Raw genomic sequence first — 18,777 nt, forward strand, 5'->3', positions numbered from 1 at the left:
TTGCGAAGGACAAAGCCTCACCTGGTAAATATACATATGTGCCTACGTATTCACATTTGTAAAAGAAGACGTAACGTGTAGGTGATATTTAAACTTGGTTGATAGGCTATAATCATTGTGATTTACTCCAAGGGACTAGTTTTGGATTGGGCCGCCAACTTTGGAAATGTCAAACCGGGAGATTTGGGTGTTGAAGGATGTAGTGTGAAAATAAAAATTAACATTTCAGGCGCTGTTGTATAGCTTCGCAAATAAACAAGAGATGTTTGAATGTAAGCTCAAGTGATTTTTCAAACCCTACTCATACGCAGATATATCCTCAACTTAAGTAAGAGGTAAGAATCATTTCAAAAGAGTGTTTATGCCCCTAGAACCTACTAAAGGATTTTGCATCACTGATTTCGCGTATTCTTTCAGCCAATCGCAATATAAAAATTAAAAAAAAAAATCGGCACCATTTTTGGGTATTTTTTTTTTAACAACTTGAGGACAAATTGAAAACAAGTTCGCCTTGGGTTATTTTATTCGAATTCATTGTTCATTATTAATTTTTTGAAAAAAAATATACAAAGTGAGCATATACAATTTTTATAAAACTTTTCTTTTAGTGTTTTGTTTTAATAACTCGGTGAATTGGGTGACGCGAAGTCCGTGCTAAGCTGACACCGAAAACGCTTGTTTTTTTAATTTCTTACAACTGGCAGTGATGCGCATCCGTTGATACCATTTTCGACATGAACAATAAATGGACTAAACTGTCTTAAACGAGTAGAAAATATAGTAACGCGCCGGACGCCGCCGCCACCGCGCCGATATTTTTGAAATTCGGCGGCGGCGTGCGAAAAACGACCAAAATCGGCGCCGGCGGCGGCGTATATCTTTACGTCCGTTAACACGAAACTTGAGTAAATATTGAGATATCTTCACCAAATTTGGTACACGAGCTTACCTGGACCCAGAATTGGTATTGATTGATTGGTATTGAAAATGAGCGAAATCGTATGATACCCACGCCCACTTTTTATATATATAACATTTTGGAAACACACAAAAGACCTAATTATTTATTCAATAATACACCTAGAATATTGAAATTTGACGTGTGGACTAATATTGATACTCTTGATAATAATTTGAAAAAAAAAAATGTTTAAAATGGGTGTGACAATGCCCTCTTGTGATAAAATCAATTTTACAAATATTACTAATCATAAATCAAAAATCGTTAAACCAATCGCAACAAAATTCGCCTTTGCCTTTACTATAAGGAATGTTTTACAGAAAAATTAACGAAATCGGTTAAGGACCACGCCCACTTTTATATAAAAGATTTTTAAAAGGGTCGTGGAGGAATAAAATAAGGTACATCTTTGCAAAAAAGAGCTTTATATCAATGGTATTTCATTTCCTAAGTGGATTTATAACACTAAATAGGAAAACGTCAAATTTAAAAAAACGGGCGTGCACCGCCCCTTTTATGACTAAGCAATTTTCGATGTTTCGGGAGCCACAACTCGAAGAAAAATTAACGCATCGTAATAAAGTTGGGTACACATATTTTCCTTATAGCAGGAAATATTTCTTAAAAAATGGACGAGATCTGTTAAAGACTACGCCCACTTTTATATAAAAGAGCTTTAAAAGGTCGTAGACGAAAATAATAAGCTATATCTTAGCGAAAAAGAGCTTTGTATCAATAGAATTTTACTTTCTAAATTGAGTTATAACATTAAATTGGAAAACACTAAACTTTTTGAAAATGGGTGTGTCACCGCCCCTTTTATGACTAAGCCATTGTCTATATTTCAGGAGCCATAACTCGAAGAAAAATTAACAGATCGTAATGAAATTTTGTACACATATTTTCCTTATAGCAGAAAATATTTCTAGTAAAAATGGACGAGATCGGTTAAAGACAACGGCAACTTAGATATAAAACAATTTTAAAAGGGTCGTAGACTAGAATAATAAGCTATAACTTGGCAAAAATAGTTTTTAATCAATGATATTTCACTTATTATATTTTATTTTAAGAAGAAAAGGGGAGACATTTTTTTAAACGGTCGGTGCCACTTGTTATGTAGAAAAGTAGTTTATCTTAAATGAAATGTACAATTGAAGATCACGCTGAGTATATAATATTCGGTTACACCCGAACTTAGACACCTTTACTTGTTATTTTTGTAGTTGTTGTAAGCAGTGAGAAAGATGCAACTTTAGACATTGTGTGCCTTATGATTGTAAATAGTTGCTGTTGTTGTCACTTCCAGCCATGGCGCTCTAACTTGCTTGTTGGTATGTATGTATGTAGTAGGTACCTATTAAGATGCGCTAGAAACAAAGCACGAATGCGAAAAAACTTAGAAATAGCGAAATATTGGTGCACCTTTGTATGTATAACAAAAATAAAACGCACAGCAAAAAAGTGTGAAATCTTATTTTTTTAGCAATTTTTGCTCTTTGAGTGTTAAATGAAACGCTGCACCAGCTGTTGCAAACACCTGTTTTTGTTTAACAACTGCCAACAGGACCAGAAGTGACGTAGCATTGAAGCTATTCATTTACACACCCTCTACGTCTTATAAACACGTTGGACCACAAGAAAACTATTTTTCTTCTCTTTTTTATTCCTGGCAGACTCAAAATTTTCGGTTGGATCTTCATCGCGTTTTTCTATATTCCGTAAGAACTCTATGAATCATTACTAGCTCTCTACCTATGCCTCGATGGGTCTCTTGTATACTGATGGTTCCAAAGCAATAAAAGGAATGGGGTCTGCGGTATACTGCACAGATACGGAAATAAAAAAATCCTACAAGCTTCCGGAACTATTGTAGTAGAAATATTGAAGGAAAATAGCTTAAACTGTAGCCGCATAAAGTTTTACTTTAATAGCCAAGCAGCAATTCAGGCTATGAACTCTCAAAAAAAACCCGTCTTAAATTATATGAGAGTATAAACAATATCTGGAAAGAATCGGGATAGGAACAAATATACACCTTTATTGGGTCACTGGGCATGTGGCAAAATATGTAAACAAAAAAGCGGAAAAGTTAGCTGAACAGCGAAGTTTAAAGAGCTGCATATGGTTGACCAAACGTGAGAGGCATGGCACCAAGTGCGGGGCTGCAAAGTGTCGCAGATCATGTACAAGTCTTACAACCTTATAGTATAAATGCAAAGAGAGAACTATATGCTCTTGATGGGTTTTATGACTGGAAACTTCCCTCCGACATCACCTGCTTTTGAATTAGGATGCAATAACTTTTCCAGAAACAAATAATTTCGGACTATTTGAGAAAAGCTTCGTCGGCTTCTTATCTGCAACACTCGTTACTGACAAGTTATCGTTACAGATTTTATATTGAATTTTATCGATACCTGCATAACAAATCCATTAATCGAATAATTTAGGAAAAAGTTAAACAGCGTGACATCGGATAAATGTGTTCATACATTTAAAAAGCAATAAGGGCAATCCCCGCATAATTCATACAAATCCATTAATCGTCAATAAAAAATCGATATCACGCCGATAACACATTGGTAATACACGTGAGCCGCCGTAGAGTGGTGGTAGCGTGGTCACACCACGGGCCAAGCAATATCAAAATTTTGGAAGTAGGCTTTTTAAATTAGAAGAAATTTTTCTAAGTGGGATCGCCCCTTGGCAGTGATTTGGCAAACACTCGAAGCGCATTTCTGCAAAGAAAAGCTTCTCAGTGAAAACTCATCTCCTTTTGCAGATTCCCTTTGGAGTCGGCATATTTTATTTAATAGGCCCCATCCCGGCAATTTGTAGGAAATATTAAAAAGGAGCACTACGCAAATTGGAAGAGAAGCTCGGCCTGAATCTCTGCGTAGGTTATCGCACCTTACATTTATATTTTTTTATAATTTAATACTTCAACCAAATCGATAAATTTTAATAACAAATCGATAAACTTTTGATAACTCTTTGATAAAAAAGCGATGTTTTTCGATAGAAAGTCGGTATAAAGCCGATAACAAGCCGATAAATTTTCGATAACAGGTATAAAGCCGATAAAAAGCCGATAAATTTTCGACAATAAATTGAAAAACCCCGTAAACGAATTACTATTAGCAAATCGATAATTATTCGACAGCAAATCGATAACTTTTTGTTACGTAATCGATAACAAATTTTGATAATAAATATATAACTTTTCGCGGGTTCGAATCGAGCTCAAGGCCTAACAATAATTTTTTATCATTATTATTGTTATGATAAATTTTTTCTTAATTGAAAAAATTTTTTTAAATTAGAATAGAAGAAAGAAAAAATTTAGACAACTGCCAAAGCTCGTTGTATAGATCCATTTCGGGAACTGCTAAATTCCTTCATCGGCAACGTTTAGGCGCCGCTGCTATAACCATTCAGCCATCACAGCGGTTTTTTGTTTGTCTTCATTAATAAAATATGACACTATGGCAGCATTGCCAACAAACAAGTCCAATTTTCACAGCCATTCTGCAACAGATGTCGCAGTGTTGTGAATATCAATTGGCACGAACCAGAATAGAAGTGGGATTAATGAAGACAAACAAAAAACCGCTGTGATGGCTGAATGGTTATAGCAGCGGCGCCTAAACGTTGCCGGTGAAGGAATTTAGCAGTTCCCGAAATGAATCTATACAACGAGCTTTGGCAGTTGTCTAAATTTTTTCTTTCTTCTATTCTAATTTAAAAAAATTTTTTCAATTAAGAAAAAATTTATCATAACAATAATAATGATAAAAAATTATTGTTAGGCCTTGAGCTCGATTCGAACCCGCGATCTTAAAATCAGTAGGCCGATATAACAACAAAAATTGTTAATACATCCCAGAGCACGGGGAAAAAGTGTCAATAAAATATGACACTATGGCAGCATTGCCAACAAACAAGTCCAATTTTCACAGCCATTCTGCAACAGATGTCGCAGTGTTGTGAATATCAATTGGCACGAACCAGAATAGAAGTGGGATTAATGAAGACAAACAAAAAACCGCTGTGATGGCTGAATGGTTATAGCAGCGGCGCCTAAACGTTGCCGATGAAGGAATTTAGCAGTTCCCGAAATGGATCTATACAACGAGCTTTGGCAGTTGTCTAATTTTTTTCTTTCTTCTATTCTAATTTAAAAAAAATTTTTCAATTAAGAAAAAATTTATCATAACAATAATAATGATAAAAAATTATTGTTAGGCCTTGAGCTCGATTCGAACCCGCGATCTTAAAATCAGTAGGCCGATATAACAACAAAAATTGTTAATACATCCCAGAGCACGGGGAAAAAGTGTCAATAAAATATGACACTATGGCAGCATTGCCAACAAACAAGTCCAATTTTCACAGCCATTCTGCAACAGATGTCGCAGTGTTGTGAATATCAATTGGCACGAACCAGAATAGAAGTGGGATTAATGAAGACAAACAAAAAACCGCTGTGATGGCTGAATGGTTATAGCAGCGGCGCCTCAACGTTGCCGGTGAAGGAATTTAGCAGTTCCCGAAATGGATCTATACAACGAGCTTTGGCAGTTGTCTAAATTTTTTCTTTCTTCTATTCTAATTTAAAAAAATTTTTTCAATTAAGAAAAAATTTATCATAACAATAATAATGATAAAAAATTATTGTTAGGCCTTCAGCTCGATTCGAACTCGCGATCTTAAAATCAATAGGCCGATATAACAACAAAAATTGTTAGTACATCCCAGAGCACGGGGAAAAAGTGTCAATAAAATATGACACTATGGCAGCATTGCCAACAAACAAGTCCAATTTTCACAGCCATTCTGCAACAGATGTCGCAGTGTTGTGAATATCAATTGGCACGAACCAGAATAGAAGTGGGATTAATGAAGACAAACAAAAAACCGCTGTGATGTCTGAATGGTTATAGCAGCGGCGCCTAAACGTTGCCGATGAAGGAATTTAGCAGTTCCCGAAATGGATCTATACAACGAGCTTTGGCAGTTGTCTAAATTTTTTCTTTCTTCTATTCTAATTTAAAAAAATTTTTTCAATTAAGAAAAAATTTATCATAACAATAAAAATGATAAAAAATTATTGTTAAGCCTTGAGCTCGATTCGAACCCGCGATCTTAAAATCAGTAGGCCGATATAACAACAAAAATTGTTATATAACTTTTCGATAACGAGTTTGGCATATATTGATAACATTTTAATAAACAATCGAAAAGTTGTCTATAATAAATCTATAACTTTTCGATAACAAAGTTGTATCTCTTCGATAAAATCGATAGCTATTCTTTCTTTCTTTGCTTTTCTTGCTCTGCTCTTACAATCCTCGTACTTATCGACATTATGTTATGACATATGTTTATATTACATATTCGTACTCAGTTGCAAAAAGATCACAGGGTATATTAACTTTTTTGACATTACAGCAGATTGCAATGGCATACACTAATCGACTATAGTATAGACTTCCACAAATCAAAATGATCAGGATAAATAAAGGTATTCATTTAGCCACGCTCGTCCGTCCGTTTGTCAACACTATAATTAAGTACATTTTAAGATATCTTGTTGAAATTTGTGTGTGGATTTTTTGATATTCATTTCTCATCGCCGCTTAATAAGACCAAAATGGGACGATGAGCATGTCCACTTTGTATATTTGACAAAATTGTGTAATACACCAAATACGAGACTATTCGGTAAATCCTCCCCTGAGATTGTACGGTTTAAAAGTATTAATGGCCTATGCAAGTCAGCTTTTCCAAGATGGATGGAAGCAATTCCTCTTAGGCTGGCAATCGCCGGCAGTGAAGCACAATCCTGCGCAACTGTGACATTGGGAAAATAATTGTACATTCGAAACTCAAGGGATGCCTCACTGCTCATCGTCCAACTTCGCGTTCTCGCAATAGCTTGGAAAGGAGTCATATATAAAAAAATTCCCTACGCTCCGGCTAAGAAAGTATTTTTATCGGAACCCGCCTATAGAAGCAGAGGAAGAGGCCGGTCCCTACTCCGCTGGAAGAAGCAGGTACAAACGATATAAGCTCCCTCCTTCTATCTTCAATGTAATTTTTCTGTTCATTTGCATCCAAGCTAAAAACCCTTCCCTAAAATTAAAGCTTTCTTCTGCTAGATAGAATATTTTACACACAGAGCATCTAGAATAATCTAGAGAAAACTAAACAGGCTAGTATCAAAATTTGGATAGAATTTTCCATTTAGACACAATAATGAATATCATAGAAAAACAAGTAAAGAAGGTTAAGTTCGGGGGTAACCGAACATTACATACTCAGTTGAGAGCTATGGTGACAACATAAGGGAAAATAACCATGTAGGAAAATGAACCGAGGAAAACCCTGGAATGTGTTTTTATGACATGTCTATCAAATGAAAGGCACTAAAGAGTATGTTATGAGGGAGTGGGCCATAGTTCTATAGGTGGACGCCATTTAGGGATATCGCCATAAAGGTGGATCAGGGTTGACTCTAGAATTTGTTTGCACGATATGGATATCAAATGAAAGGTATTAATGAGTATTTTAAAAGGGAGTGATCCTCACTTCCATAGGTGACGTCGTTTCGAGATATCGCCATAAAGGTGGACCAGGGGTGACCCTAGAATTTGTACAATATGGGTATGAAAAGAAAGGTGTTAATGAGTGTTTTAAAGGGAGTGATCCTTAGTTCCATAGGTGGACGCCGTTTCGAGATATGGGCATAAAGGTGGACCAGGGGTGACCCTAGACCTGTTTGTACGATATAGGTATCAAATTAAAGGTATTATTGAGCGTTTTAAAAGGGAGTGGTGGTCGAGATATCGCCATAAAGTTGGGCCAGGGGTGACTCTAGAATGCGTTTGTACAATATGGGTATCAAAAGAAAGGTGTTAATGAGTATTTTAAAAGGGAGTGGGCCTTAGTTCTATGGTGGACGCCTTTTCGAGATATCGCCATAAAGGTGGACCAGGGGTGACTCCAGAATGTGTTTGTACGATATTGGTATCAAATTAAAGGTATTAATGAGAGTTTTAAAAGGGAGTGGTGGTAGTTGTGTATGTGAAGGCGTTTTCCAGATATCGACCACAATGTGGACCAGGGTGACCCAGAACATCATCTGTTGGATACAGCTAATTTATGTATATATGCAATACCTGCCAAAATTTCAAAGGCTTTTTATTTCGCACTGCAGAACTTTTTCATTTTCTTCTACTTAATATGGTAGGTGTCACACTCATTTTACAAAGTTTTTTCTAAAGTTATATTTCGCGTCAATAAACCAATCCAATTACCATGTTTCATCCCTTTTTTCATATTTGGTATAGAATTATGACATTTTTCGTAATTTTCGATATCGAAAAAGTGGGCGTGGTCAAAGCCGGATTTCGTTCATTTTTTATACCAAGATAAAGTGAGTTCAGATAAGTACGTGAACTAAGTTCAGTAAAGATATGTCGATTTTTGCTCAAGTTATCGTGTTAAGGGCCATGCGGAAGGACAGACGGACGACTGTGTATAAAAACTGGGCATGGCTTCAACTGATTTCGCCCATTTTCACAGAAAACAGTTAATGTCATAAAATCTATGCCCCTACGAAATTTCAAAAGGATTGATAAATTTTTGTTCGACTTATGGCATTAAAAGTATCCTAGACAAATTAAATGAAAAAGGGCGGATCCACGCCCATTTTGAAATTTTCTTTTATTTTTATATTTTGTTTCACCATATCATTACTGGAGGTGAATGTTGACATAATTTACTTATATACTGTAAACATATTAACTTTTTTTTTAATTTTACTTTAAAAACATTTTTTTTAAGTGGGCGTGGTCGTTCTCCAATTTTTCTAATTTTTATTAGGCACGCATATATGTAGTAATAGGAGTAACGTTCCTGCCAAATTTCGTCATGATATCTTTAGCGACTGCCAAATTACAGCTTGCAAAACTTCTAAATTACTTTCTTTTAAAAGTGGGCGGTGCCACGCCCATTTACCAAAATTTTACTAATTTTCTATTCTTCGTCATAAGCTCAACTCACCTACCAAGTTTCGTCGCTTTATCCATCTTTGGTAATTAATTATCGCACTTTTTCTATTTTTCGAAATTTCGATATCGAAAAAGTGGGCGTGCTTATAGTCCGATATCGTTCATTTTAAATAGCGATCTGAGATAAGTGACCAGGAACTTACACACCAAATTTCATCAAGATACCTAAAAATTTACTCAAGTTATCGTGTTAACGGATGGACGGACATGGCTCAATCAAATTTTTTTTCGATCCTAATTATTATACTCAGTTGAGCAGAGCTCACAGAGTATATTAAGTTTGATTGGATAACGGTTGGTTGTACATATATAAAGGAATCGAGATAGATATAGACTTCCATATATCAAAATAATCAGGATCGAAAAAAAATTTGATTGAGCCATGTCCGTCCGTCCGTCCGTCCGTCCGTCCGTTAACACGATAACTTGAGTAAATTTTGAGCTATCTTGATGAAATTTGGTATGTAGATTCCTGGGCACTCATCTCAGATCGCTATTTAAAATGAACGATATCGGACTATAACCACGCCCACTTTTTCGATATCGAAAATTTCGAAAAACCGAAAAAATGCGATAATTCATTGCCAAAGGCAATTAAAGCGATGAAACTTGGCAGATGGGTTGACGTTATGACGCAGAATAGAAAATTAGTAAGATTTTGGACAATGGGCGTGGCACCGCCCACTTTTACAAGAAGGTAATTTAAAAGTTTTGCAAGCTGTAATTTGGCAGTCGTTGAAGATATCATGATGAAATTTGGCGGGAACGCTGCTACTATTACTATATATGTGCTAAATAAAAATTAGCAAAATTGGATGAAGAACACGCCCACTTTTTAAAAAAAAAAATTTTTTTAATTCAAATTTTAACAAAAAATTTAATATCTTTACTGTATATAAGTAAATTAAGTCAAAATTCAATTCCTGTAATGATATGATGCAGCAAAACACAAAAATAAAAGAAAATTTCAAAATGGGCGTGGCTCCGCCCATTTTCATTTAGTTTGTCTAGAATACTTTTAATGCCATAAGTCGAACAAAAATTTACCAATCCTTCTCAAATTTGGTAGGTACATAGATTCTATGACGGTAACTGTTCTCTGTGAAAATGGCCGAAATCGGTGGAAGCCACGCCCAGTTTTTATACACAGTCCACCGTCTGTCCTTCCGCTCGGCTGTTAACACAATAACTTGAGCAAAAACCGATATATCTTTACTAAACTTAGCCCACCTACTTATCTGAACTCACTTTATCTCGGTATAAAAAATAGCCGAAATCCGACCATAATCCACCACTTTATCGATATCGAAAGTTACGAAAAATGAAAAAAATGCCATAATTCTATACCAAATACGAAAAAAGGGATGAAACATGGTAACTGGATTGGTTTATTGACGCAAAATATAACTTTGGAAAAAATTTTGTAAAATGGGTGTGACACCTACCATATTAAGTAGAAGAAAATGAAAAAGTTCTACAAGGCAAAATCAACAGCCCTTGGAATCTTGGCAGGAATACTGTTAGTGGTATTGCATATATAAATAAATTAGCAGTACCCGACAGATGATTTTCTGGATCACCTGGTCCACATTTTGGTCGATTTCGCGAGAACACCTTCACATATACATCTAAGGGCCACTCGCTTTTAAAACCCTCATTAATACCTTTAATTTGATATCCATATCGTACAAACACATTCTAGAGTCACCCCTGGCCCACCCTAATGGCGATATCTCGAAAAGGCGTCCACCTATAGACCTAATGCCTACTCCCTCTTAAAATGCTCAGTAACACCTTTCGTTTGATACCCATATCGTACAAACATTCTAGAGTCACCTCTGGCCCACCCTAATGGCGATATCTCGAAAAGGCGTCCACCTATAGACCTAATGTCCACTCCCTCTTAAAATGCTCAGTAACACCTTTCGTTTGATTCCCATATCGTACAAACATTCTAGAGTCACCCCTGGCCCACCCTATTGGCGATGTCTCGAAAAGGCCACCTATAGACCTAATGCCCACTCCCTCTTAAAATGCTCAGTAACACATTTCGTTTGATACCCATATCGTACAAACATTCTAGAGTCCCCCTGGCCCACCCTAATGGCGATATCTCGAAAAGGCGTCCACCTATAGACCTAATGCCCACTCCCTCTTAAAATGCTCAGTCACACCTTTCGTTTGATACCCATATCGTACAAACATTCTAGAGTCACCCTTGGTCCACCTTTATGGCGATATCTCGAAAAGGCGTCCACCTATAGACCTAATGCCCACTCCATCTTAAAATGCTCAGTAACACCTTTCGTTTGATACCCATATCGTACAAACATTCTAGAGTCACCCTTGGTCCACCTTTATGGCGATATCTCGAAAAGGCGTCCACATATAGAACTAAGGATTACTCCCTTTTAAAATACTCATTACCACCTTTCATTTGATACCCATATCGTACAAACACATTCTAGAGTCACCCCTGGCCCACCCTAATGGCGATATCTCGAAAAGGCGTCCACCTATAGACCTAATGCCCACTCCCTCTTAAAATGCTCAGTAACACCTTTCGTTTGATACCCATATCGCACAAACATTATAGAGTCACCCCTGGCCCACACTAATGGCGATATCTCGAAAAGACGTCCACCTATAGACCTAATGCCCACTCCCTCTTAAAATGCTCAGTAACACCTTTCGTTTGATACCCATATCGTACAAACACATTCTAGAGTCACCCCTGGCCCACCCTAATGACGATATCTCGAAAAGGCGTCCACTTATAGACCTAATGCCCACTCCCTCTTAAAATGCTCAGTAACACCTTTCGTTTGATACCCATATCGTACAAACATTCTAGAGTCACCCTTGGTCCACCTTTATGGCGATATATCGAAAAGGCGTCCACCTATAGAACTAAGGAATACTCCCTTTTAAGATACTCATTACCATCTTTCATTTGATACCCATATCATACAAACACATTCTAGAGTCACCCCTGGCCCACCCTAATGGCGACATTTCGAAAAGGCGTCCACCTATAGACCTATTGCCCACTCCCTCTTAAAATGCTCAGTAACACTTTTCGTTTTATACCCATATCGTACAAACATTCTAGAGTCACCCCTGGCCCACCCTAATGGCAATATCTCGAAAAGGCGTCCACCTATAGACCTAATGCCCACTCCCTCTTAAAATGCTCAGTAACACCTTTCATTTGATTCCCATATCGTACAAACACATTCTAGAGACACCCCTGGTCCACCTTTATGGCGATATCTCGAAACGGCGGCCACCTATGGACTAAGGATCACTCCTTTTCAAAATACTCATTAACAGCTTTCCTTTGATACCCATATCGTACAAACATATTCTAGAGTCACCCCTGGTCCACCTTTATGGCGATTTCTCGAAAAGGCGTTCACCTATAGAACTAAAGCCCATTCCCTTTTAAAATACTCATTACCACCTTTCATTTGATACCCATATCCTACAAACACATTCTAGAGTCACCCCTGGTCCACCTTAATGGCGATATCTCGAAAGGGCGTCCACCGATAGACCTAAGGCCCACTCCCTCTTAAAATGCTCAGTAACACCTTTCATTTGATACCCATATCGTACAAACAAATTCTAGAGTCAGCCCTGGTCCACCTTTATGGCTATATTCCTAAATGGCGTCCATCCATAGAACTATGGCCTACTCTCTCTTAAAATACTCTTTAATACCTTCCATTTGATACACATGTCATACAACCACATTCCAAGGTTACCCTAGGTTCATTTTCCTACATGGTGATTTTCCTTATTATGTCTCCATAGCTCTCAACTGAGTATGTAATGTTCGGTTACACCCGAACTTAGCCTTCCTTACTTGTTTTGATATATGGAAGTCTATATCTATCTCGATTCCTTTATACCTGTACAACCAACCGTTATCCAATCAAACTTAATATACTCTGTGAGCTCTGCTCAACTGAGTATAATAAAGACAGCATTTCTTTTATAATTTTTATATTTTATATTTTATATTATATATATTATATATTTATATATTATATATTTATATATATATATATTATATATTTATATATATATATTATATATATATATATATCTTTTATATTTTATATTATTTTCTGACCGACTACTTATGTTTTACTTTGTCCAAAAACAACATTGAATTTATTGAAATCGATCAGTTTTATGTTTGAGTTCAATATTTCAGTTGTACGTATAGCAAAGTGGCTTTCTTTAATTCCGTTTTCAATTCAAAGATGATTAAAATATTTGAAAACTAATATGTGTCGCCTGCTAATATGGCTTATTTTAATACTTCGCTCATTTTCAAATCGCACAAATATGTTAACTGGGCTAAAATATAAGCTTGTATGTACGATTATTTTTTATAGTAAGTACTTTGCAATGGGTGCAGCAAATCGCTTTAGGCAAAAAAAAAACTGTGTACTTGTTTTTATATTTTTCTTCTGCTAAATTATTTATTCTATTTGTTTGCTGTGTCTTCTGCATTATTACATACTTACATACACTTGTCTGATTTTTGTATTTGCCATTTAGACCTCATTTTCCGTTTAGAATATTCTACTTTATTACCATTACAGCAGATATTTTATTAAAACAAGAAGTTCTAGGTGCAGCCAATGTAAAATTGCAACTGAATAAATGTCTCATGTCTTATTGTACTTGTATATGATTATTATAGTTTTACGAAAGTTTTTGATTTGGTATGTTTATAATTTTGTTTTGTTTAAAAAATACTGTTATATATACATAGGTAAGAAAAATGATAAAAAGACCTATTTAATGCACTCCAACTTGCATGTAATGATTTCGGTTTTGTTATTTTTATTGAAGACATTCTACAAATATGCAAATTAACATACGCCAACATCTGGAAATATCGGGGGAAGAATGATCGTTTTGTAGCAGATGGAAATAGAGTTGTCTGTAATTTCGAGTTACTGGCTACCCCGGACCAACGAACGCGAAACTAAATCGATCACGCTCTGACCAAGGATTGACAAATCTATAGCATTCGAAATGTGTGTAATATCATAGCCCACAATATAGAATATAACTACCATTCTGTGGCGCTTTGCAGATAGCTCAAAAATACATTTGGCACTCCTTCCATACTGCCGCTGTAGCTTTGTAAGGTGGATTTCATCTTAAACTTAAACCAACCACTGATTATTGGAAGGGGTGACAGTGGAGTAAGATCGATAAACAGAGCCCGGTTGCTCGTGGAATCAGTGGGCAGGCGGGTGAACGGTGTGTGGATTGACGAACACCTAACGGTAGCTGGCTGGTGTAATCGGTGATCGGGTTTCAACGAATGGTGTATCGGATAACGATGACGAAGGCTTTGGGGAGTGTTATCGATAACGCGGACTAGTGTATTATAGATCAGTTACGTTAGTGGGACAGGCGGCTGGTGGCGGCAATATTGAGTGAGTGGATCAATTTCCAAGCAACCTGTAGTGGGTGGAGATGGTAGAAACTACGTTACTTCACGCGCAATCTCCAGACACACCAAAATTAGTGGTTGGCCGAGATAACATACTGATGCAAAGTGGCGGGCCTGTGCAAGACAAGGGAAATGCACCTGTTTAGGCAAAGGGTATGCGGTAAAGACTTACCTTATCGTAGGTAGCGCCTTCGGTTATATATCAAATGCTAACTGTTTCTATTTAAGTATTAGTTGTTGTGAACAGTTTGAGAAGTTTGCGCATTCGCGATTAGGCGACTATCGCCCGAATGAAAAGTTTTTAAGTGATTACTTGCATTTGTTCAGTGCATTTTTATGCGCTTGCTGATCGCTGTTATAGTGCGTCTGTATGTAACAGTAACTATATGAATGTGGGGTGGTGATGCTGCTGAATACTTGCGATGATAGCGAAAGCAGGAGTCAGCATGGAAGAACAACGTTATCCTCGACGCCAAAAACGCAAAGTATTTAGCTAAGATCTTATTGTTTAAAACTCCTCAAATGTGTTTACAAAAATATGTAACTAGAACTGATATGATTTAAAAAAAAAAAACGATATTTTATTAATTTGTATGTTAGATTATTTATTTTAAATAATTTTTTCTGTTTTATATTGTTTTCAGATTTCTTTAAGTAAATTTAAACATAAACGGCCATTGCAATGATGAACCAAGATAATCCGTATGCGGTAAGTGATATATATTTTGTTTAATTTTCTTTTTTAATTTTTGTGTAACATAAAGCCAATAAAAGATCGCTTTCGACCATTTAAGCCAGTGATGGTCATGTGGCGCTTTCAAGCTCGCTGATAGATAGAGAATGCTTTGGCAGTCAACTACGCTGCTCTCACACACTTATTTTAAGCAAGGTGTCATCATTTCAAAGCACGAATCTACAATCTTGTTTATTGAATGTGTTTGGTAGTCGTAGCTGAACAACTTAGTAGCAACATCGGAGGAAACTATGGCTTTTTGATGTACTTAAAAATAATATATTTTGCAAACAAAAATTTCAGCGCAAAATATTTAAGTTTATATAGCATATTTACAAAACATTGTCGAAAAGTTATAGATTATTTATTGAAAAAGTTAACGTTATATAATCAAAAAGCTATCCATTCGTTAATAATTAATTACCGATTTGTCGTCGAAAATTTATCGACTTGTTATTATAAAGTTATGTATTTGTTATCGAAAAGTTAGTGACTTCTTACCGGAGTGTAACCAATATGTTATCGACGTGTTATCGCTTTTTGAACTAAGACACATCTGTAAACCGTCGATAAAAAAACCAATAAAAAGCTGATGAATCGATGATAGCTAGACGATAACAAACCGATAACTCTGCGATAATAATGCGCTATCAATTATAAGCCGATAATAAACAAAAAAATTGTCGATATCGCTTGTTACCGATAACCAACCGACTAAATTCTTCTCAAAAAGCCTGCAATTTATTGTTTCTGGTAAAGTTACGCGTGACGTGGTTTACCTTTATCCCTGGGCGAGCTCTATTTACTTTAAAGTATTAGTTTCCTAGACGTACATCTGCAATTACTGCTGTCTGCTCAATTAATCCCTAAAGAGATTGGTCTGCGATTGATTTCCTTTGCCTATATTGATTCATATTTGATTCTCTATAGTCCATTTTTGGTACAGTTGAGATTAGACGGTTTAAAATTCATATAGCCAACAGTTGGATTTTGTTTACCTTACGAACATGGAAAAAATATTTATCCAGCCTTAGAGAAATATATATCTAGTTGATATCCAACATAATTCTCTAATTATTCTTAAACCTGATAGTTCTGCTGTTGTTGTTGTTGTAGCGATAAGGACACTCTCCGAAGGCCCTGAGGAGTATTATCGATGTTGATGGTCCTTTGGCGGATACAGACTGATTGATGATTGTATGACCATATTACACCTTCTAGGCCATACCGCCCTCCGACCCCGTAGATCCATTGGTAAGTTGGGGTAACCAGAGCCTCGGCAGTTAAATAAACAAGATTCACCACGGCTGAGTGAGGCTGAATTGGGTCGGTTTGAAGAAGCTATATATTGCGCTGGAAATCCCTTGAAGGAGTTGCGCTACACAACCTCTTAAATCAACTTGGTATTTTAGCCGACTCTTACGACAGGCACACCTGCCGCAGGTATATTCTAATCTCCCTAACCCGCTGTGGTATCTGGTGGTTCTCGTTCTTAGTATCTAACATAATTCTCCAATACCTATCCAACTTTTGAGAAATCTTGTTAAATTTATAGTTCTCGATTTGAGCTCCAACGTCATTCCCAAATTATTTTCCAAACTTTGAGCGATTTTGAGAGACGCACAGTTCTCAAATGAATATCCAGCATATTTCTCTAGTCGATATCCTACCTTGGATATCGAGTTGAGGTAGAGTAAACAAAAATTTTTCCAAGGTGGTACCACAGATTATTGTGAGAAATAAACACCTATAGCTTGGTTCACTAACTTTAGCCGATTTTTAAAACCGAGATTTTAACCGTTGCCAAATATATGTTGGATTGTCAAATAAGTGATGCACTAGCTTGGTTTGAAGAACACTTGCCAAGTATTTATTAAATACATTCTTTACAGCTAAGTCACACCAACAAGGACAACAAACAATTGTCAACTGTAAAAATGGCAACGATAGCAGTTGTGTTTATTTTGTCGAGGTTTGGGGTTGACAAAAGTTAACGAATGGCATAATTGTTGAAACTATTTTTAAGCTTAGTTACTGCTTTAAATTTTGTTGAAAAATTTAGTAAATCGCGCCACTGGTTGGTAGCAGTAATGAAGCATTATAAATTAGAAATAAGTTATACATCTTCTGTATTAGAGTTTTACATATAAGGCCAATTAGAGAACCACGCGTGATTACAAGTTGAAAATTATCTTTTTTTCAACTTAAGTAAGAGCATGTTTTGTTTTATAAAAAGTTCCCTCTCTTGCTGAGAAACGCTTTGACTCTTAAGTTGGGTTGCCACTGTTTCGTAACAACTCTTGAGATTTTAGAAGAATGTCAGTTATCAAATGCTTGTTGGGTATATTCGACGCCATTGCGAATGGACGCAAGTAACTGATAGATTAATTAGAGTTTACCGCTTTCAGATCGGCACATCAGTTAAAGTAGACTGAAAAACTACGCAGTAAGTTTAAGCGTAGTTTAACTGACAAACTGGGTTAAACTTGTACTAACAAACCGGGCTTTAGTAGTCCATTTATTACAATTTTACTATGCATTAAATGCTTAGTGAGCTTGCATATTAGACTGGGTCGAAAAAAAAAGTTGCTAATGTCCGCCCCTAAATTTGAAGATTATGTTGAGAGGGTTTCGGAAAAATTTTTTTAATTTTTTTGATCTTTCGAAATACAGTCGAAAAGGTTTTTTTTGTTGTAACTTGTTTATTTGAGATCCGATTTTTAAAATTGATATCTCATTATTTTGGCATTGCGAAGCTTCACATTTCCGTTTAATGCCCTTTTAAGCTATGAAGTCGTTTTCACATGATTAGGACAGATAACAAAATTTGAAAAGTTAATAAAAATATGCCAAATATCACGAATAGCGGAAGTCAAAGTAAATAGGTGGGTCAAACCTGTTGTTTCGTATTTATAATAATAACGCTATGCGCCAAAACCAACTTTTTCTGGGTATTGGACAAACCCTACTTTTTTGTAGAGATTGAGGCTTAAGTAAACAAAGTACTGTCTTTGTTTTTCGAACTTAGCCTCCAAAAAATAGATATCGGCTTACGAATTTCGAAGTTCGAAATTCTAGATTTCGAAATTTTATTTTTCTGTTAACGCGTACAGCAAATTGAAAAAGTAAAGGTGAAATATCAGAGGTCATAGTCTGAGTGTATTCAGAAGTCAGAGTCTGACTTTTACCCTGGTATAATAGCTGTTATACTAAATTTCTCAAAAAAAGAATTCAGGCCTTCAAATAAGGGAAAAGAGCGGGCCACACCCACATTACTACTTTTCCAATTTGCTGAACGAGTTAACAAAAAAATAAAATAAAATTTCGAAATGTAGAATTTCGAACTTCGAACTTCGTAAACCGATATCTATTTTTTGGAGGCTAAGTTCGAAAAACGGAGCTAGTACTCTGTTTACTTAAGCCTCACTCTCTACGAAAAAGTGGTTTTTGTCCAATACCCAGAAAAAAAGTAGATTTTGTCGCATAGTGTTATTATTATAAATACGAAACAAGAGGTTTAACT

The 18,777-nt window shown here is 36.1% G+C and overlaps 1 protein-coding gene across 4 annotated transcripts in view; it reads left to right on the forward strand.

Annotated features, from left to right (window-relative positions):
• Positions 1 to 18,777, forward strand: part of knrl (knirps-like) — a 188,258-nt gene that overhangs the window by 21,697 nt on the left and 147,784 nt on the right. For 3 of the 4 annotated variants that reach the window (XM_067757509.1, XM_067757508.1, XM_067757507.1), the window contains exon 2: positions 15,166 to 15,230. In XM_067757509.1, the coding sequence (XP_067613610.1) occupies positions 15,204 to 15,230 (27 nt within the window). In that variant the 5' untranslated portion in view covers positions 15,166 to 15,203. Of the gene's footprint in view, positions 1 to 14,604; positions 14,675 to 15,165; positions 15,231 to 18,777 lie in introns of those variants that run through there. The other variant, XM_067757510.1, reaches the window with a different exon arrangement.

The sequence above is a fragment of the Eurosta solidaginis genome, chromosome 5 (assembly GCF_040869045.1).
Source record: "Eurosta solidaginis isolate ZX-2024a chromosome 5, ASM4086904v1, whole genome shotgun sequence".
NCBI lineage: Eukaryota > Metazoa > Arthropoda > Insecta > Diptera > Tephritidae > Eurosta > Eurosta solidaginis.